The following is a 22771-nucleotide window of genomic DNA, read 5'->3' as shown; positions in this document are numbered from 1 at the left end:
AAACCAACAGGTCCGACAGACATTAGGTATTTACATCCATGCCCGACCCAAAACCGACGGTCAAAACCTATTTTTTTCCTCATAAAAATGACATATTTATGCTTGTTTTAGTGGTAAGCCTGATAAACTGTTAATGTCAACATCAGGTCAGCGCACGGGGAAACAATCACACAGGTGCAGTGCGTACATGAGACATTGGATTTAATGTTCTAGTGCAGAATAAGGATTGATTCAACAGTGGATGCTTTAAGCCTGTCTCAGTTCTGTCCCTGTCTGCTCCATGGTGAGAGGACAACACGCACCTATGAAGTAGCGCACAGTTTCAGAAAGGTGGGTAACCCCTGGGCTAAAGTATACTGCTAACTTGTTCTCCTGCATATGCACCGGTATTGTCTGCATTTTAATGCTAACCGCCGTCCTGTTGGAGCTGCTAATGATTAGCATTGGGTTTGTCTCCACACATTAAGCCGACGATGCTGTGGGGAAATATTCCGGCTGTGACAGAGCAAATCTTCTCAAATTTAAGGCTAAAAGAAGCCAAATCAAACAGAAAGCACAGCACGCAGTCAGCCTGTTATCCCTCATGAAGCAGCTGAGGCACATCTACCTCTGCCTTTGTAGTGCCAGGTAGTTAAATATCACATCACAGAGCCCTGATACGTTTGGTACCCACAGTGTACGGCAAACACAGCTGTGTCCCACGATGCAATAACATGGACAAAGAGGCAAATGAATGATTTTGATCATCAATGATGCAGCGTAGTAATGGTAATCGCTCCTACAGAAACCAAAGATCAACACCTGCAGGAAATAGAAAGATAAGCCTTTTTGTTCTTGCACTCCCTCTGTGTACATGTGCAGACTCTTGCGTCCTCCACCTGTTAAAAGGATCGGCTCCATGCAGTGACCCTGATCAAGAAGAATGATAAATAAACAAAAACATATAAAAACCAAGATTGTGTCCAACTGCAGCAGCCTGTCAGTCTGTGCTTAGCGTGCATTTCCTTTGCCCAAGTCGGATTCATTTCTCAGGCGTGTCTGCAGAGCTTTTGTGGTCTCTTCTCTGTTCTTTTGGGGGAACACAACACCCCGTGTGCAGGGTGGAGGTGCAGGCCCCCTGGGGTCACGGGAAGGGGCCCCTCTGTTTAAACACAGTTGGTGTGCTCCGCCGGCACTGAGCATTCCTCTGGGCGCAAACAGGTGGTAAATTAAGCCGACGGTGACGGATTGCCACCCCGGAGAGAAAGAAATATGTTTTGTTTATTCAATTTTTGTTTTTCATCACGGCCGTAGCTACGGAGACGGCGGACACAAAGGGATTATATTCTCGTCTGACACCCTCCTTTACATACACGTACCCTCCCTCGCCCCCAACCAAAGGGGGACAATGAATCAAAGGGCCGCGTATTTACTGACGCTCCAGCATCGTGCTCAAAGCCACCGCAGCCCAGCCATCCTCCTTCACCTCTTTGGGCTCACCCAAGGGTAACCCATCGCCCTGATCACTCACTTATCACATGACAAGAGGGGGCAGAGGCCTCAACTAGATAATTAAATCAACCTTAATTTCATTAGGCTTTGCCTGTTTCTGCCACACAGTGTCAAATGGTGGTAGAAGAAGAACTTTGGATGAGAGGATGTTTTGGTTTCACTGCCTATAAAAGACTTCACACTTTTACACATTTATCAAACATTGGTCATTCAGAATTATGAATTCAGAATAAAATATTCTGAAATAAAGTGTTCTGCTTTGTGTTTACATGAAAATAATAATTCCAAATTGAGGTTTACATGGAAAACAGGTTTATTTGGCTTTATTCAATTCCGCTTTAGGTCCGGGGGTGGGGAAGGGTTCTGATTGGACAGGTGGCGAATACACAGAACAAACTTTTTCATTTCGGCTACAGCATAGAAGACTACATAATAAGAACTGTTTTCACTTTTATTTTGATTGTGGTTTTGAAGCAGCAGCTCTACAAAAACACACGGTTTCACTTTGGTCAGCTGAGCAGGAGAAGGAGATAGAGTCGTAGAGAAGGAAGGCAGACGACCCTTATTAGGTCAATCAAAGCCAGCGGTTAATTCAGCAGCTGCTCTAACTCCATCTGCAGGACAATGAGTGAAAGGAGAACTATAATGATCCGCGCGTCATTAGTAAAGCTCAGTGGGTCTGGTGCAAGGCTTGTCCCCCGATGTAGTCTGTTCCGTTTGCCGATGTCTGAGTGTAATAAGTCTGTTTCCGTGTGAATGTCCACATGTTTATGCTTCCGTCTTTTCATTATATCCATGTCTTCTAAGGCTCTTATTAAAAAAAATAGTCTTGACATGAGTCCGGGAGGCCATCTTGGATTATGTTGTAACCACCGTGTCATTGCGACAGGACGAGAATGGGCAGAATGACCGTAATTAACTTAAAGCGGAATTAACCGTTTACAAGATCGAGGATGCATTTAAATCAGAATTAAAATTGGAATAAACCAGCCATTGTATTTCGGATTTAAGTTTAATTCGGTATTTAGTGTTTACACGATCAATTTAAAGAGGATTTAAACTTTCATTCTGAATCAAAGGGGAATTAAAGCTCTCATGTAAACATGGCCAGTGTGCGCTATTTTCTAATACTATAATAATATTTTCTATTTCCCAATTTTTGTCCCATCTACCCCCTTTGCATTTTGGTCAAATCATGTGTACCCCTTCTCCATAGTTTCATATGCTTTTTCATTTGTGGAACAGCGGGCTCTCCTAAACCCCTAAATGTGTCTCATTGGTTCACAACATTGATTCTCTAAGGCCTAATCTACAAATTCAAAACAATAAGTGAAATTTAAAGTGGAATTTATTTATTTAGAAAAAAAAATACCATGCAACTTTATATGATTACTTGAATAGTAAGTAAATACATTCTCCTTTGTAATATATACCTAATTATTGTCTGTTATTGTCAGAAGTGTGATGAAATGGCCTCTACAGCATAAATTAATCCCGTTTGAGTAAATTTCAAGAAAATATAGTATTTTATTGAGCAATCGTAATGTTAGTTTGTGGTGAATTTGTCCAAAAAATAGCCTAAAAAGTAACTAGGAACATTTCCCAATTATTTTTAGATTAATTTATTAAATCTTTCCGAGTACCCCCTGCAATGTGCTCCTATACCGCTAAGGGTACATGAACCCCTGTTTGGGAACCACTGTTCTAATAGATTGCTTGACCGTGCACTGATTCGCTTTCCGGTGTCCAGCTTGGCTTGGACGGATTGCGCAGAGGTGTGGGTGTTTAAATACACCACATGAAAACATACTTGAGGCAGAAAGAAAGAGTGGCCGACGCTGACAGAGAGTAACCCAGTCTCCTCCACCGCTGAGCTCATGGCGACTCCCGGGGAGGAGGAGGCGAACGCTATCTCCTGCTGGATTCTCACGCTGTGGAGTTGGACCGGCCTCTGGGAGCCAGACCAGGACCGTTCAGAAGGTCGGAAACACATCCCGACTCTCCTGAAACCTTTTTTTTAACTGGCGGCTGTGAAGGCGAATAGCAACCCCTCGCTCCCTCCTCACACACCCTTTATGTGTGTGGATGAAGGAGAGGGCTGCGATGAATGGCAGGGCTGTGAGAGCTCGCCCCACTCAGCTCAACAAACCCCCTTTCTTCTGAAATTGTGTGCAATTTGCTCACACCATGCACTGACACACATACTTCAACACCCCGACTTCCCTGTTTGGCTTTGACTGCGAGAGGGACGACGGATGAACATCAGTAATGACCAGGGGTGGACTGAGACAAATATTCAGCCCTGGCATTTTCTGTTCAGACCAGCCCACTACATTATCAGAGGACACTATGTAGAAGCTGTTATTAAGTCAGTGACTCTCAACATGTGGCTTTTTATGCCTTAATTTGAATTATTATTCCACCAGAAAACCTTAAAATGGGGGAAATCTTTAACCCCTGTTTACCTATTTCCTTTGGCCATGTTGCAACTTCCTTCCTTTTCGAAAAGTTTTGACACATTTTTGCAAGGTTTTTTTTTGACACTTTTATCCCATTTTCATCCATTTTTTTGGGCCACTTTTCATCTAAATAAGATAACATTTGCCCAATAAATACGACTTCTTTCCTTTTTACCCAACATTTTGCCCATTTAAGCTACCTTTTGCCATTACATACCACCTGGTTCCTCTTTATTTACCCATTTTTTGTCCACTCTTGACTGCTTTTGGCCCATTTTAGACACTTTACACTGTTTTCTTGCCACGTTTTTGCCACTTTTGGACCATTTTTGGCCACCTGTTACCATGTCTGCCTCCACTCGCTCGTCAAAAAAATTAAAAACGTAGCAGACCTGACTGGCCCACTGGACTGTTGCCCGGTATGCTAGATGGCCATTCCACCCCTGGTGGTGATGGTGCTACGGCTAAAACTTATGAAAAGTCTCACTGAGGGACTGGTTTGTTAGCTTTTATAGTTTGCTGACCGCACTAAAACTAGATAGCGTTTCATGTAATACATATTAAAATTAAGTCGAAGAGTTTTTATTTCTCTAAATATTTTTTTTTTTTTTTATCTCCAAAGGATTACAATGAACTGGGAGAATAAACTGCTGCTGTCCTCCTAGCTGGATTGTCATGTTTGATATTATTGCCACTACCAGGGTTGGGGTCAATTATAATTGTAATTGCATAATTGAAAATTAATTACACTTATGGTGTTATTATAATTGACTTTGTAATTGTAATTCTATGGAATTTCACAAAAATTCTACAAAAATTGTTCATTACGATTTAATTAAATGCAATCCTGTTGAACCATGTTACAGTTCTATGGCTTACACATACGTAGGTAACAATTATTAAAATATGTTTCATATCAACTTTTCCCACTACCTGTCATTTCTCTTCAGGATCATTTTATCATTTAAAAGATATTGTAATCTAGGGGTATACTAACAAAAAACAGTCTCAGACACCCACACCAAGAATATTAATATCAATATTTTTAATTGATTAGGAAGTCTAACCAAGAGATTAGAAACAAATTTGATGATAGTTCATATTTTTTAGTGTATTTTACAGATGATTTAAGACATGGGTCAAAACTGACCCGTTATCATAAGCGATGCTAACAGAAAGCTAACACAAGGAAGGATGCACTTCTGGGGATTATTTATTCCAGTGATTATTTATAATTGAACATTAGTAATTGAGAGCATAATTGTAATTGTCTTTCAGGGGGAAACAATTCTTTTATTTTATTTTTCAATTCTTTTTAATTGTAATTGGAAAAAATGCTGTAATCTGTTAATTGGTGATTGAGGACTTAATTGTAATTGAAAAATGTAATTGACCCAAACCCTGACCACTACACTTATTTTTTGTAACATGTTTTTATAATATGTTTTTGAAGGTTAATGTTTTGGTTTCAAAGATAGAGAATGTGTTTTTACATTGTGTATTTATGTGTATATGTGGGTGTGACATAGGGTGTGTGTCCCACTGACTAATCCTTACAGATTAGTTTGTCTGATAGGTTAGATTCTCACATTTCTAAATGAACCCCCCCTCCACTGTGCACACTTAAACTGGAATAGCACATTCCTGGCTAACACACACACACACACACAGTGAAGCACTTCACTTGAAGCACAGATTAGCTTTGACGCAGTCGAGCTGTTTGCCTCTTGTTGTAATCGTACTGGTGAAGTAATGGCTGCTTAACTAGACATAGAATCGGTTGCAGGAGAGCTCCTGCCAGGGAAGCTTTCCTCATTTCCTGGTGTGAAAATATTTGCCACAAGTGTTGTCCCAATGGCTACCAGGTCCAGCTCCATTTAGCTCGGGGGGGCGAGGTGTCGGTTAAGTTGTTCATGTGTCACCTTAATACCTGACGGACCTCTAGGGAAACATGTATTGGTAGCAGATGTGCACATTTTCTATCAAGGATTTTCTTTTGGATATAAAGAACAAATCAACCCCCACTCTCTTTTCTTATGAAGATGTCTTTTCAGAAACTGAAGTCAAGCATTTCTACAATATTTTTCTACTTATATTCTGTGTCCAATGTGTGTTTGTGTGCGTGTGCAGTTTTGCTGTCCCCTGAAAGTCCTGATCTGTAATTATTTATTTTTTTTTAGACAGCCTCTAAAATCATTGATTACATGCAGTTCATTCTGGGGGATACCCTGGTGTTGGTATGTGATGGAGTTTATTCATATTTTCACCGATGTTTCTTTCTTTCTTTGTCTGTTAGCAGGATTATGTCAAAAGTACATAACAGGTTTTGACCAAATTGTGACTAAAAATGTACCACATGCCATTGAAGGTTCTAATAAATTTTGTAGAGGGTCCAGATCAATATACTTATCTGGGATCAGCTTAAGAAATTGTAGAAATCCCTATTTCTCATCATTGGAAAGTTCAAAAATTCATATATTGGTTCATAATTGACGATTCTTAATGAAATCTGACTCTATGTTTATTTTTTTATTACCCCACTAAGTTTCATCTGGATTGGATCCAGATTGTGCATTTCATTGTGATTTTTCAAAGATAAATGAGGGTCCCCTCAAAGGTGTAAAGAGTACTGATATACAGTATCCTACTCAAGTAGAAGTACTGCATCATGAAGGAAATTATACTCAAGTACAAGTAAGTCATCCATAAAATACTCAAGTACAAGTAAAAAGTAGCTCAATTAAATAGTACTCAAAGTGATACGGTTCCTTTGCATACAGTAAACATCTCATGTATACATTTAAAAAGGAAGAGACCAAATCGTGCACAATTTGAACTTCATTTATTTTCCACAAAGGCATCTGGATAAAACAAAAGGTTTGTCAAAATGTACTAATCTTTTTTTAAATAAAATAACACCAATGAATTCAATTCAAAATAAAAAAAAAATTTCTCAATATACCTACATTTATGAACTCTAAAACTGAGAAAATCAACAGCATTCAATGCTGTTTTGACACCGTGCATTACTTTTAATCTGATTGGTCGTCTATGATGTGATGCATTTGATTGTTGTCTGGTCATTTCATTTTTTGTAGTTTCACAATGTCCGTTGATCATTTTAAAACAAAAAAACAATAATTTACTCAGTAAATGTTGGGTATAGAAATGTAATGAATGACTTTACTTCTTTTAAAACGTACTTAAGTACAAGAAAAAATACTGATTCATAAATATACTCAAGAAAGTACCCATATAAGCAACTCAATTACATTATCGTGAGAACTTGTAATCCATTACTTTCACCTCTGATAACTACCGTATATACTGTACTAGAAAATGTTTGTAAAGGAATGGAATTTGCCTATAAAAAGTCATTAAACTACATAGTGCTAACAACAAATGGCAGATTATTATTAATTTACACCAATTAATTACAGTAACATGAGTACATGTAATCCATTACTTTCACCTCTGGTGTCCATACATGGATCCACTATGTTGTTATTAAGGGAATAGACATTTCTTACACACCTTTAAAGTGTGAATGATCATTACACCATGATCAGGATCATTGATCCAGATAACTGTCTGTATCTCGTGGTGGAGGATTGCGCTCTCTGACTGCTCTTTACCCTCTGCTTTTCCTTTTCCATCAGCTGTCCAAGCCCACGTTCTCAAGGGCGACAAAGCGGGCGAATGGTGGAAGTTCACCGTCAACATCATCTCTGTCTACAAACAAGGCGAGAACCGCATCCGCCGTGGGGATCAGCTGTTGTGGGTGCGCGCCAAGGATGTGGCCTGCAAGTGCCCCAAGATCAAGCCTGGGAGGAAGTACCTGCTCCTGGGCACAGACGACGATTCCCCCGGACAGAGCGGCGTCGTCGCCGACAAGGGAAGTCTGCTCATCCCGTGGAAGGACCTGTGGGGCCGCCGGCTGAGGAAGTTCCAGCAGCGTGACAAGAGAGGAAAGTGCTAAAAACAGCCGCAGAGGGTGAAAGGGAGGTTGTACCACCTCTGGTAGAATGGTTTCAGGAAGAGAAGAACACATAGAGAGACAACAATGAAAAGTAGGAGGATGATGGGAATGACTTGAGTGCTGCTGCTCTGTGCTGGAGCGAAGAGATTTTAGTGATTTAGGAACTTTTGTGAAGGAGCTCATTCTGCATTTGTTCTGTGTTTTGTTCCAGGTTTATATTGTTGTATAATTGCAGAGTTTGCACCTAATGCTACCGATCCAGTAGGTCTCATTCAAACAAGTTCCCATTATAGTATGTGTTAAAAAAAAATCATTCATTACACATCAATTCATTCATCACTTAGTGCACACTTGTCAAACTCGTGGCCCGGTGGCCAAATGCGGCCTTTTGGAGCATCCAGTTCGGCCCACAGAGAAAACAGGAATCATTGTGTAAGTTAAACTCAACAATATTTGGAGGGACCCACTCCAGTGCATATATTGCATGACTTAAGTCATTTTTAATCTTAAACTGTTGAAAAAACTCAAAATTCTTACCAAACCTTACATTTTTCTCAAATTATGACATATGTCCCTTAATTACATAGAAATTGGTCACAAAATATAGAAAACGTAAAGTGAAGATATCTGTCACTTATTGCTTGAATATTGCCAGGTTTTGTTTTTTTTTTTTTTTTTTTACATATTTTGTATTTTATGTAAACGTAGAAGCATAAACTAGGACACAATAATGTTGAAATTACTCGTTTTGCCAATTAAAATCTGTGGCCCACTAGAGATCAAACAGCAGTATGTTTGGCCCCTGAGTTACTGCATGGCATTGAGGGATTCTACACACATAAGACAAGTTGTTCTTTGCAACCTGCTGACACCTTTGGAGATTTATTTTTAAATAAATCTGCTCCCAGATCCTGCCTTGGAGTTACGTCATTATCTTCTCCTCAGTCTAACAATCCCATTACAGCCAAACTTTATTCATTTCTATGTATGTTGTGGATGTGACCTCTGCAATGTGATGTAACCATATGTGCATAGTTCTTTAATAGATGATGCTGTAGCATCGAGAATAGTAGACTTGTCAACCATGCACTTATTTTCTCCTGGTCAGACATTTTGATGAAACATATGAGATATGTTGACAAACATTGTTTATGTGAAAAATATTTAGCACGTATAGTCTCATTAACTATCAGAAACCCTATGATATCCCTGTGCAGAACTGACTGAAATATAGGGTTTATTTGTCTGCCGTACTGATTGGATGAAACACTTTATTCTCAGAGATTGTTGTTGCTTTTTTTTTCATTGTCATCACTTAAAGTTTATGGAGACGCTAAGTGTTTTTTTAAATCAGATACAGAAAAGGTTCAGGCTTCGTAAATCAATAAATTAAGGATAATTTGCTTGAAAAAAGATGTGAAAGTTTGAAATTGTCGCTCAAAAGTTTGTTTTGACCTTCAATGTGAACACTGTCTTTTTGACGTTGTCGAGAATGTTTTGCGCATTGCATTGTGGGATGTAAAGTCCTGTAGACCAACGCATAGAAGTGTTTTTAGTTCATTGTCATTGTGATTGCCCCCGCAAAACTCTGCCAATGTGACTTTCCAGCATGTTGGAGCAAAACAATGGCAGATGTATATTTTTGGGGTAACACAGAAATATCTAATTCAGTCAGGATGACTTTAGTAAAATTGTTTATCAGCATGCAGTTTAGATTTGGTGATAAGGCTCTGTTCTGGGACCTCTCTGCCATTCCAGCAGCTGCATGGAAAGCCCGAAGTGAAGGGAGCGCCCCCTCGCTCTTCCATTAACTACATGGAAAGGCATAAGCAGAGAGAGCGGTCAGTTAAATAGACAGAAGAGGAGGAGCAAGGGTGGGGGTGGGTTGCGAGGCCTTTGCGAATGAAGCATGCGGAAGTAGGTGTGTTGCAGTGGTTTAAATACAGCGTCATGACTAACTCTAACCAATGGGAAGCAATGAACATTGCCAGTTGGATGATTAACTGAATTAGTGGATGGCTACTGACAGCTGATGGGGCTGGCTAGCTTGACTTCCATGCCTGCCTCAACTGACGCAATGCTCAATTTCTGGGCGGAATTGTAATTGAATATGTCACGGACTGAGGTGATTATATAGGGAATACTGGGAACAAACCAGAACAAAAATGGTGTCAAGCGAACCACTGTCCTCTTCTGGTGAAGAAACACAAGAAATGACAGTAAAAATGAAGTAAAAATACTTCTATGCTAACCTTGCCTGCAAGATGGATTCTCCTGGTGTTCACAAACACCAGAATTCATCTTGTGCTGCTCCAGCCCTTACCCTTCAGAAGCGAACCGAACCAGTTCAAACCAATCATGAGGCAGTGTTGTGGTTTAGGGCGGGATATCCGGATTTGACGATGTCGACGCAGGAGGATGAACGTGTGGAAGATGCTATAAACTCAGTTTTAGAATAATCCAGCATTTCCTTTTTGAAAGATCAACAGCGAGAGATGCTTTGTGCATTCTTGGACGGTAAAGACGTATGTTTTTCACCAGCGGAGCCTTGTTGTTGTTGTAGCTCTGCCGTGTGATTGGCTAAAACAAATTATGGTGGACAGGCGCTTCGCCCAATCAGCTTCAAGCATTCTGTTCATGTCCCTCCCTGGTTCAGAAAGGATTCGTCTGACACAGACCCAGATCGATGTGGAGAACTCGAGTTAGAGGAAGGGCTACACATCAATCTGGCTCTTACCAGGTTACTTCGTCTACAAACCTCCACATCCCACAATGCAATGGCCAAAATTTTTCCAACAACATCAATAAGCGAGTGTTTAAAGTGAAGATGAAAACAAACTTCCGAGCAGCTATTTCAAACTTTTACATCTTTTAACAACAATTTTTTAATCTTGATTCTCTGATCTATGGGGCCTACACTATGTCTTTATGTGATAAAATGTGAGCGTCTCCTGCAGCTTTAAATGAATGCAACCCTGTCTGCACACCTGAGCATTTAAGTAAAAGGTCCAGCCAGTCAGAAGCTTGTCTGACACAATTGACTACAATTCTGTAGTAGTAACACTGCTTGATGTTGATGCTCACAGCTAAAAGCAGGAAACACGCTGTAATAGAAGTTTGAAAATGTTCCTTTTATTTCCTTTTTCTTTTATGTTTCTGATGATGAATACGGTGCCTTACTTTTTAAACACGAGAAAATGATAGGATTTTTTTGGAACCCACTGATGCTGCCATTGGACTCCGACAGCTCTTATACTACTATGATCCTATCAGAATGACCCATAAACTGTATTTTAGACATCAAGGAAAACTTTAAGTGTTTTTATGTAGACATCGTGAAATCCTGATACAGATTGCTCATTACCGACCGAATGATGAGCATTATGAGTTTTGTACACATTTAAATACGCATTGTAATCATTGTTTCATCTCGTGGAGGTAAAAATCCTGTGGAGTGATAAAATATCACATGTAAAACATACAGTGCATTTTCTACACTGAGTGTCAAATCAAAGCCTCCCATAAGCTATTATTATAAAGGCCTGGTACTGGGTAAAAAACAACAAAAAAAAAAGAAAAGAAAAAAACCAGCATGGATGTTTGTCTACATGTTATAAAGCTGTATAGTTTTTTTTCTTTTTGTGTATTTTTGCTCATACATTACATACTAGATATATCTTTGTGTGAATTTAACCAGAGTTTAAATACTCGAAGCTTAATAAATGGAAAGAAACTAAATGAATGTCAGTAAATTTCTGTTTGCCTGAGTACGTGCACACACACACACACACACATACGTACACACACATACGTATACGTACACACACACACACGGGTACACTCCTGATGCTCTGTGCATCATACTGTATGAGTATCAACACACACACACACACACCTGCTAGCAGACTTTAACCCGTCATGATTCTTATATCCTACCATGTTTATACTTCATCTTGTAAATGTTGTTTAGCATTGTCCATTGCAAATGGTTGTGCAATGTTGTGTAATACTAATATATGATGTTGATCAAAAATGAATATATTTAATGACACATGAATCAATGTGGCTTTTCCTGTGTATCCTTTTTTTTTTTTTTTTTACTATTTTGCATTGATTATAGATGGCTGTAATGAAAAGTTATTGACACTTGTTTGGCTATTGAACAGCCGGGTAGAACTGAAAATTAATTCATATGAAATAAAACTGTATAAAAATATATTTAAAATGACTGGAATACATTTTTCATTTTCATGCCTTTCAGTCACATTATATGCACACATTTAAATGTATAGTTTCTAGCTGAGCATCTTATTAGCAAAATGCAAAAAAGGATCATCCATTTGTTTGGCTTAAGACTATGAATATGGCTAAAGTAGGGGACCAAATCTGGCCCTTTGGAACATTCAATTCAACCCGCAGGAAAAAGTAAAAATGACAGAGAATACTTAAATCTTTGTGTAAATAAAATTTAACAATATTTGCAGGTGCTCACAGTTTTCCCGATGCTTATATTGTATATATTGTTAAAGTGTTGAAAAACTCAAATCTTTACATTTTCCTCAAATTATGACTTAATATTTCCCTTTATTAAATAGAAATTTGTCACAAAATCTGGGAAATTTAAAGTGAAGATCCTTTTGGGACTGATATCTATCACTTACTGTATTGCTTGGATATTGTCAGTTTCTTACATATTTTGTACATACCAAAATGAGTTTGATGCCCCTGGTCTAATGCTATAGACAGGGACAAAACAAGCAGGTTTATTTCCTAAAGAAAAACTTAAAAAAAAACAATTAATGGCTCAAAACTTGTAGAATCTTTGTGTGACACATACTTTAATCTGCAAGTAATATAATATGGAGCTGTACATGGATCATAATGTTTAACTGATGCCCTGCTGTTTAAGCATCTGTTCCTATACCCAGACATTACCATTAAGTCTTTAGGCAAGAGACTTAACACACATATAAATGTCTAGAGATGAATGTTCTCGTTGCTTTGATGAGCTTGTGTACAGAGATTAGCAACTAAAATGTCACAAGCTGTGTTTTCATTACCCTTGGGAATGCGCAAAATCTAAATAGCGCAATAAAAACTGGCAATGGAAACATCTGTATTTAGAAAAAAAACACTCAAATATTGCTAAACAATTTTTACGGTTTCATGAGGAGGAATTTCAGACGTTTCAATATTGAAATGTATCGTAAAAGCGCCATGGAAACACTTGATCACATGATGTGACTACCTGATCAGTGGTCACATGACCACTTCTTTCCGAGAAAATATGGCGCGGTACATGTAAACAGAAGAGGAGACCGCTCATTTCGAAGCGTTATACTTAAAAATTATTACCGCCACATTAGACGTGAAACAGCAAAGGAATACAGAGTTTTATAAGGAGGAGAATTCATCTTCCTGCAGCAAATTCTCCAAAACACCCTTTAATGGACATGTTCAAAGCGTAATTATACTTTGTCGACATTTAAAAATATCGCTTAATTATATTGCAAAAATCTGTCATGGAAACCCAGCTACAGTCTGGTTTGCAAAAGTAAGACTTAAACCAAGGATGCCATGGTTACATCACTTCCGGCCCGTGGTTGTTATGGGAGAGAATTTTTTATTTTTATTAATATAATATTTTGTTTTTTTGTGTCAACCAGCACACAACATGTAAAATAAACCATCCAGTCGTTTGTTTGTAGTCTGTGTAAGTCTCAAATTTTCTACATTTGTGACGTCACACGTGGAATTGGGAATCAGTGTTGCCAGATCAGATGGACAATTTCCAGACTAATAACATCTTAAAACAGCACAAACACAAACCACGAATCTGGCAACACCGTGTTTGTGACACAGTACAGCGGTTCAGACAAAACAGCGGGCTATCACCTTGAATGGACTATTACTGTAATCTCTACATGAGATGATGACAATAAAGCGACGTAGCACTTCATAAAACAGTGTTTTTCTGACTCACAATCACAATATCTGCCCAAATAGCCATGTGTTTTACTGTAATGTGCAGTTTTCTGGCTGAAAACAACAACAAGAGTGTGTGAATAGCAAAAGAAAGTCGCTAGTGATCAACTGTTGTGTGGAGTCACGCCCACGCCCACTCAAACAGCCCGGTTTTAGAATTGGTCAAAGTCACTTTTCAGGGGCTAAAACTCCAGAAAACAGGCGGCTTTGGGAAAATAAACCTCAAATACTGTTGTTGGGGTTTTTAGAACAAATGGAGATGGGTGAAAAGTAAATAATAAAACAACATAATGACAAATACGACAAATAGCTAAGTCTAAGATGAAAATATATAAATCATTTGCCATCGCTCACTCGTACACACTCCCAAACTTCAAATCATTACTCAAAACCCATCTGTTCAAACCGACTTTTCCTTAAACCCCTTTTATTTTGTTTTGTTTTGTCTTATTCCCCATGTAAAGCGTCTTTGAGTGTCTAAAAGTGCTATACAAATTTGATCTATTATTATTATTATTATTATTATTATTATTATTATTATTATTATTATTATTATTATTATTCATTAGTACTGATAATCAGTGACGTGCAGTCAGGGTAGGCAAGGTAGGCAGTGCCTACCCAAGGGTGAATTGATATTTTGATTATTTGTTTTAATTATAATATAATTATAAAGTATTTATTTTTCAATTTCCGATAGCCTACAGTACCTATAAGTTTGAAAGTGTCAGCATTTTGTGCTTATCATAGCCCAAATCGCTAAACATCGATATTTCCTAACCGCTGTAAGGCAGGAGGAGGCCACGCCCTCTCCCAAAAGCACACGGCTGCTCTGCCTCTGTTCCCATAGTGTGTTTTTATGTGTTTGCACATGCGCAGCTCTCTACGCTGCCTTTGGACATAACCGTGCTATGCTAAATGCACAGTGCATTAGTGAATTGATATTAAAATGACCGCTGCTGCTACGTTCTCTAGCTAGTGGGCGGGATAACACTACAGTCAGGATGACAGCGCTAGAGACAATAAAGAAACTTTTTTTTGAGGAAAAAAACGACAGCTTTTAAAAGATGTGAGACCAACACCTGAACTACCAGACCTTCAGCAAAGGTAAGGTCAGAAAATTGTTGGTATTTTCTACAGTGAATGGTACAAAAGGAAGAATTGGCTTTGTGGATGTGCCTCACTGAGGCTGTTCTGAGTTGTTGTTGTTGTCATTTTCTCCGTCTTTCTGTGTTTCCAACACAAACAACGGATGTGCTGCCGTGTCACGAGATATATCTTGTATGGAGGCTATATTAAATATTTGTTTATGTTTCTTTAATGGTGTTTTACGACATTGATTTTGTTTGATGGCTAAATGCTTGTTCATGTGGATCTTGTTGGGTTTTTTCTTTCTAATTATGAATTTTATATTTTGATAAGCGCATTGAGATGACTTTGTTGTAAATTGTGCTATACAAATAAAGTTGAATTTAACTGAATTAACACTTGCCAGCAGAAACGTATGAAATTGTCATTGGTGTTGACATTGGTGGTCTCGATTTGGAACGCCCTGCCTACCCAACCCTAGTGGTCACAGCACATCACTGCTGATAATGTAGGATCCCATCAATCCAAATTATTCACAGACACTAAGAACTGATGAAAAGCTTGTTGCGTGAGCCTCTTGCTGAAGCAGTGATATCAACATGGTTTCTGATCTAAACTACAGATGTGGTAGCAGGGAGGTAGAGTAATTCCCATCAGGCTTATTTTTTAAAAACAGCAAAAAAAACACACACACAGCAATCATTCTCTTCCCCCAAAACGAGCATCCATCTGTCCTGAGTGGTGGATGGGGTAGTGATATACAGCTCCTGTGATGCCAGTGCAAAAGTCTCTGAGAGGGTTAACCCATTTTACAGTCAGTGTTGAAGAGTCCAACTGTGTTCTCCATCAATGGATGGTAGAAGAGCTTTGATGGTCAAGTCATACACACTAATAGAAGAATAGAATATTTTTATTGTCATTATACACAAGGTACAACAAATTAAGAGACAACTGTTGTGGTGCAAGATACAGACAAAAAAAAAACGATAGATACTGTGAGTATTTACAAGAGGAGCCACTAAGATAATATATAAACAAATAAATAAACAGTGAGAACTAATAAGCAGTGGTGTAAAAAGTAGTTCATTTAAAAAGTTCATTTAAAAAACACTTAAAGTAAAAGTTACTAGTTTATTCCTGGCAATACATTTAGCCATGGTTGTCATGGATGAACTTAAAAAGGAAGAGACCAAATCTTGCAGAATTGGAAATTAATTTATTTTACAAAAAGGCATCTGTAAAATATAAACGGTTTGTCAAAATGAACAATTCTTTTTTAAACTAAATAACACCAATTAATGAAATAAAAAAATTAAAAAACTGGCTATAAGTATAGCTACATTCATGTAATCTAAAACTGAGAAAATGACCTCCATTCTATGCCATTTTGGCACCGTGCGTTACGTTTAATCTGATTTGTCAGCTTTGATGTGATGCATTTGATTATTTCATTGTTGATCATTTTAAAACGACAAACAATAATTTACTCAGTAATGGTTAGGTGTAGAAATATAATGAATTACTTTACTTCTTTTAAAACACACTTAAGTACAAGTAAAATTACTCATTTAGAAATACACTCAAGAAAGTACAAGAACCCATAAAAGCAACTCAATTACAGTAACATGAGTACGTGTAATCCGTTACTTTCACTTCTGCTAAGAATCACACTGGGTTTGTAACATCTGTCATAATTTGTGCATAAGATGAAGATATCTGCACTGAAATACAGCTGGAACATCAGCTACTTACTATTGTATAGTCACACTTTTCCCCCATTGCTGTGAATCAAACTGGATTCTCAAGGTCAGGAATTTGTTATCATCACCAACTGGGAATTTAACGCAGACACTCCCAGTGAACATGTTTGCCACTGTGCTTCTTGGAAAACAAAGCCGGATGGAGAGGCTTTGCCATGGCTTCATGCTGAGGTTGTTCCAGCGGTGGTGGTGGTGGTGGGGGGTGGGGGGGTCTCCTACACTCTTCGCTTCAGTGCGATAATAGCTGCTCAGAAACTGTAACATATCAAGAGCTTGAGTGAAATGGCTGCAGCTCTCTAGACATGCAGTCTTTAAGGACGGAGGAGACCCTGATTTCTTTGTCAGACTGCATCCATAAACACTAACTGATGACTTGATTTATGGCCATTCGTGCGTGTTCTTTGCCGCCCTGTTTTAGCCCTTGAAGGCAACCAGTGGGCGTTACGAGGCCGGTGTGGCCGTCTACAACTCTGAAACATCACATTAGGGACTGTGTGTCTTCCTTCCATACGTGTAGCTGCATTTTATAACTCCATGGTGACTTTTGCAGCACGCTCCAAGGTCTTTAAGTTCAAGTGCATTCCCTCAAATTAGTCAGATCACTTTGAAAATAAGTCCACCAACCTTCAGTAGAATTCATATCATTGAACATTATTGATTCAAAGGGAATTTTTACTTCTTTGTAAATAAACAAGAGTCATTGTCACTTAGAGTTCATAAACTAATTTGGCTCATGACCCATGAAGAAAATGAGCAGCGGGTCAGAAAATGGATGAATGGAAAACCAATTGGAGCCTCTTGAAACTGACTTTTGACCTTCTTCTTCTCTTCTTCTTCTTCTCCTCTTCTCTTCTTCTTCTTCTTCGTCTTTTCTTCTTCTTCTTCTTCTTCTTTCTTCTTACTTCTTCTTCTTCTTCTTCTATTATTCTTCTGTCTCTTCTTCTTCTTTCTTCTTCTTCTTCTCTTCTTCGTCTTTCTTCTTCTTCTGTCATTCTTCTTGCTTCTCTTTCTTCTTCTTCTTCTTTCTTCTTCTTCTTCACTGTTTGGTGGGGGTCATGGGTGAAGGGTTCTGTATGTTTTCTGTCACTTGTAGTATTTTTGGTGTCAGTATTTCGGTGATTTAATTTGCATACGCATTCCTATCCTCCATTATTTTTCCTGTGACTCTTTTGTGTGTTCATCAGTTGCTCCTCTGTGTTTGCTATTGTTATTGTAACACAGACCAACCTCGGACCTTTATCTTGTCCAAAGGGAAATCAATCCTGGTGGATTTTTTTATCATTGATTTGTAAAGTAGAACACAAGTCTTACCATTTTCTTGTTTTTGGTTCCCTGTCACTCAAACCATACAGTGTGGATATGATTATCAGCATTAAAAAACAGTAGAGTGAACGAATGAAGGTGAGGAGAGTCAGTAGCAGTATTTTTGCAAAATAAAAGCAATATTTCTAAATGTCTACAAAGTACAGATGCAATTTGAACATGTTACCATTAAAGATTGTTTTGGGCAGGAGCCTCGTAACTCCCGTGAACGTGTATTTGCGGAAAAAGTGATTCCTCCTCATGAAAGTGTAAAAACTTTTTAGTTATATTTGAGTGTTTTTTCTAAATTCAGGTGATTCCATTTCCACTATTTAGATTTTGCACATTTCCAAGGGTCTTGTGACTCCCTGACTCACTTCTCCTCAGTGTATCACAGAGTCTTATATGTATTTATGCGTTCACTGAGCTTGTATAGGCGTCTTCCTAAACACGTTAAAATCTCACCATTCCTGTGATTTTCTAAAAGCTTTGCAAAAGCTCTACATCAGAGTAATTAGTTATCTGTAATTTTTAGTTTACCTAATTTGATGTAGTTTAATTTTTTGGATCTTTGTTTCATGTCTTGTTAACACTTGTCCTGTTCGTGTCTCAACTTCCCAGTCTCGTCAGTGTGCATCTGCTGTTGAGTGGTTGGCTCCCTTCTGTTTGACACTCAGGTGTGCTGCATTCCCAGATTGGCCTCCCTAGTGTTTGGACACAGAGTGGCTGCTGTATCGTCACTATGTTACCCTTTTTCTGTGTTGTTGTGTTTTTCCTCTGCTTCCAGTTTCCCTGTTCTGGTCCTTATTTTAGTACTTTGGTTTTTGGCGATATCTTAAGGCTGGTATTCAATCTTTTTACTCAGCTCTAGCTCAAACTGTGCAACTCAATCACAGAGTCCGAATGTGGGCAGCTCACAATTCATATTCTCACAATGTACGGACCGACACTCTGACACGATCTGACTGCTCACACTGTACGTCCATACACGACACATCGGGGTCCTGTTTCCGGAAATGCAACGTACAAATTGGAAGAAGAAGAAGAATTGTCGTCATTAAAACAGAAGAAGAAGAAGAACGCGGACGTGGATAGACACTCGCAAATCTCAGCAAAAAGAGCTTTAAAAAAGAAAAGACGGCGATGTGATGGACCAGGAGCTAGCTGGACAGACGTGGTTGGTGCAGTCCGCCAATTCTACAGCGGTCCAACGGTGTTCGTACATGTGCAGTGTGAGGGTTTGAGGTAAGTCGGTCCGTGGCACTGCTTCAACAGTGATGCCTTCAAGAGGCGCGACCGGGATCTCAAACATGTTTGATTTCATTACGACCATACAATTGCTGATCAGGAGTTGGTTGTGAGGCGTGAATCACTTCTCATGACCCTATGTATAGTACACCATGCATGACACACGAATTAGCAGAGACGAGGCCCCATCCCAAAAATAGATGCACAAGTCCAAAATCGTCTCAAAATGGGCCGAAAATTGCACAATATATGCCCACCTTTAATAAAAAAAAAAGAACTATTATTTTTGAAAGATACTCCAGCATCTTATCTCTGTCTTTTTCTGCATTTGGGTTATCTGAACTAGAGACTGGTTCTTTGATTCGCATCAGAGTTTTATTAAATGTTTCCTCCAGGCTAATAAGGTCTGAATTAAAAATTTTGGTGCGGTTAAAATAACTAGGGTTTAAAGAAATAGAAAACTTATTTAACATATCTTTCATCATCTAAAACAACACAAATATATAAGTTATTTAAATAATCCTATTGGAGAAATTATGCAGTTTATGCTGTGATATCATGTTTAATTGTTTTCTGTCAGCATGCTGCAGTAAGTTTATGCCACTACAAAGGTTACATCCAAACCACCTTTGTATCTTTCCATCTCTTCTTCCTTTTTGGGGAAGCCTACTTGGTCGGGGCAGATGAGCATCCAATTCGGCCCGCAGGAGAAAGTAAAAATTACAGAGAAAACATGAATCGTTGTGTAAATGGAACACTACTCTCCTGGTGCTCATATGAAGCGTTTGCAGTCATTTTTAATGTTAAACAGTTGAAAAACCTAAAATTTTTAAAAATTCTTACATTTCTCCTAAAATTATACATAATATTACCCCTAATTAAATAGAAATTGGTCACAAAATCTAGGAATTTAAAGTGAAGATCCTGTTGGGACTGATATCTGTCACTTATTGCTTGGATATTGTTGGTTTCTTTCATATTTTGTATTTTATGCATACGTAGAAGTGCAAACTAGGGCACAATATTGTTGAAATTACTCGTTTTCCTGCATAAAATCTGTGGCTCACTTGAAATCAAACTGCTCCCCTTATTTGGGGCCGTTGTACTTAAATGAGTTTGACACCCCTGTTTTACAGGATAGTTTTTTGATCCTCATCGTCACTTATGATGCTTCCTGTCAAATTATTGTTTTTAAAATCGTATTTTAACCCTAAACGTTTTCAGGTGGAACCTTGGGAACTCCAAACTGCATCCAAAGCAAGGTGCTGCATAGCATTTTTTCCACTCTCCACTCTTTTACTTCCCAGTCAGGTTCCGGCAGAATGAATCTCCATGAAACAAAGACATAAGCACCTTTGGGGATGGAGGAAGGGCTTAAAGAGCCACTCCATATCAGCCGACTGTGTGACAGCCACACTACAAAAACATATATAGGCTGCACACAAGCACAGACACGTAATATGTTGCACCCACTGCTTTTGACACCTACAGGGCTCTTCACCCCTCCTCCACCCCTCCACATTCACTCATTCAGTCTCTCCCAAACGGCCTCTCCATATTCGCCTGTTCTTTCAATAGTCGTGGTTCAAAAGCTGTATTTCTGGCTTACTAGATTGGCACACAAAGGTGTTTTTTTATGCAACTTGGAGATGACCCACTAGAGAGGCCTCGATCACATCCTGGAACGGAGAGTGCACACAGATAGAGTCAGTCTTCTTTTTATTCTCATTACCATATCCATACAGGGTTAAGCCACTTGGCTTTTGGATGGTGTGCACTATATTTTTCACCCCTCACCCTTTCACTCCTCATTCACTCTTATAGTGCAAGTTAAATGAACAGAAAGACAATGGGCTCATAAACTTTTAATGTCTATTCGCTCACACTGCCATGTTTTAAATGGATGCCAGAGTGAATGGATGTCCTGTCCTCCAGGTTTTGATAAGAATGATTAGGCACCTTGCAGCCTCACAAATTCATGTTTGAATGCGCAGGAAGGATAATTAAAATGCTGTTTTTCATGGTTGGTGGGTTGGTTTTTTTTCTTTATTTTTTAAATTCCAGTTGGATTTAACTTTGGTTCTGGTTGTTTTGCGCAGCTCTTGTTAATCTGTTTTGTTACTATTAGTACTATCTGTGTGTGTGTGTGTGCGTGTGCGTGTGCGTGTGCGTGTGCGTGTGCGTGTGGCGGTGTGTGTGTGTTGTGTGTGTGTGTGTGTGTGTGAGAGTCATTAGATTTCCTTCTGCTTTTACTCAGGTGTTCCTCATCTCCTAATTACCTTCCCTCACTATTTAAACCACTTTTGACAGTATGTTGCCTATTGTTACCTGATCATTTCGTTAGCTTTGTTGTGTACTTTTCTTTGACATATCTTTTTATACTCTGGTTTTTTTTTTTTTTTTAAAGGAGAGTTTGAAAAGTGTATGCAGGAGTGTATGAAAAATACTCCTGCCTTTGAATCTGAGTCCCCAACAACACACTGCATTACAAAGCCTACCCTGCAGCAGTTGTTTTAAACTCTGAGATAATTCAATATTTGTATGAAATGATATTAGTCAGAATGTATCAGAACAACAATAACAAAATACATAAACTAGCCTTTAAGTAGATTAACAGACTGTGATGCCCAGAATTTAAAATGCACTTTTCTTCTACAGGTACCAAACTGCAGAAAACTTTTCAAGTGACACCAAACCAAAAAGTTGGGATTGAAGTTGAACTCTGAAATATTCCACACTGGTATTTTCAACAATGCCAATTTCTGCTTTTTCTGTGTCCTGTTCATGGATGCAGGCCATTGAAGACACCCAAGGGTAAAAAAGTCATCTGATATTTAATTAAAGGTAATGTGGTTACCAGTATTTGTTGTTTTCTATATCCCTAGCAAGTACAAAATAAATAGAAATGGAAATAGGCTGTATTTCCTAAAGCTGTTGTTGATGATGATATTTGTCACAATCACCTTCAGTTAATCTTGACAAAAACTGAAATATATAAATTTAAAAGTTTGACTTGAGTAAAGTTTCTTTACTGAGATTGTTTTCTAGAAATGTACAGTTTGGTAAGTGAAATTGGGCAAAATATGATCAAGTGAAGTGTGTGAAAAACATATTTGCCTGCTTGGCTATTTTCCTTTGCCTTTGTCTTCGTCCTTACCCGAATAGATTGATATCTGAGAGTGTTGGCTAGCAGCAAAAATAGTCCTGGACTAAACAAAGTGCAGAGTGACTTCAGGGTCTGGGATCTTCAAATAAACCCTGCCTGGGTGTCATGGGGACCAGGAAGTGGAATTAACTGCTATATTATCTGACCTTCATCGTGTTGTTTGTCCCAACCTGCATGGCTGGGCCACGGACTGGCCCGTAACCACGGTCTCCAGGCCCAACAATGCCGGCATTTCCCCGGGCGAGAAAACACAGGCTTTGGGAGTTTACTGAGCAAACAAGATGAGCGCTGC

General features: G+C 38.7%; 1 protein-coding gene across 2 annotated transcripts in view; it reads left to right on the top strand.

The window, feature by feature from the left end:
- ntn1b (netrin 1b) overlaps positions 1–8465 on the top strand; it is a 56045-nt gene extending 47580 nt beyond the window's left edge. For both annotated transcript variants that reach the window (XM_028455898.1, XM_028455897.1), the window contains one exon: positions 7610–8465. In XM_028455898.1, coding sequence (XP_028311699.1) covers positions 7610–7929 — 320 coding nt within the window. In that variant the 3' untranslated portion in view covers positions 7930–8465. The remainder of the gene's footprint in view (positions 1–7609) is intronic.
- The last annotated feature ends 14306 nt before the right edge of the window (positions 8466–22771 follow it).

The sequence above is a fragment of the Gouania willdenowi genome, chromosome 8 (assembly GCF_900634775.1).
Source record: "Gouania willdenowi chromosome 8, fGouWil2.1, whole genome shotgun sequence".
Lineage (NCBI taxonomy): Eukaryota > Metazoa > Chordata > Actinopteri > Blenniiformes > Gobiesocidae > Gouania > Gouania willdenowi.
This window is presented reverse-complemented; position numbering and strand designations above follow the sequence as displayed.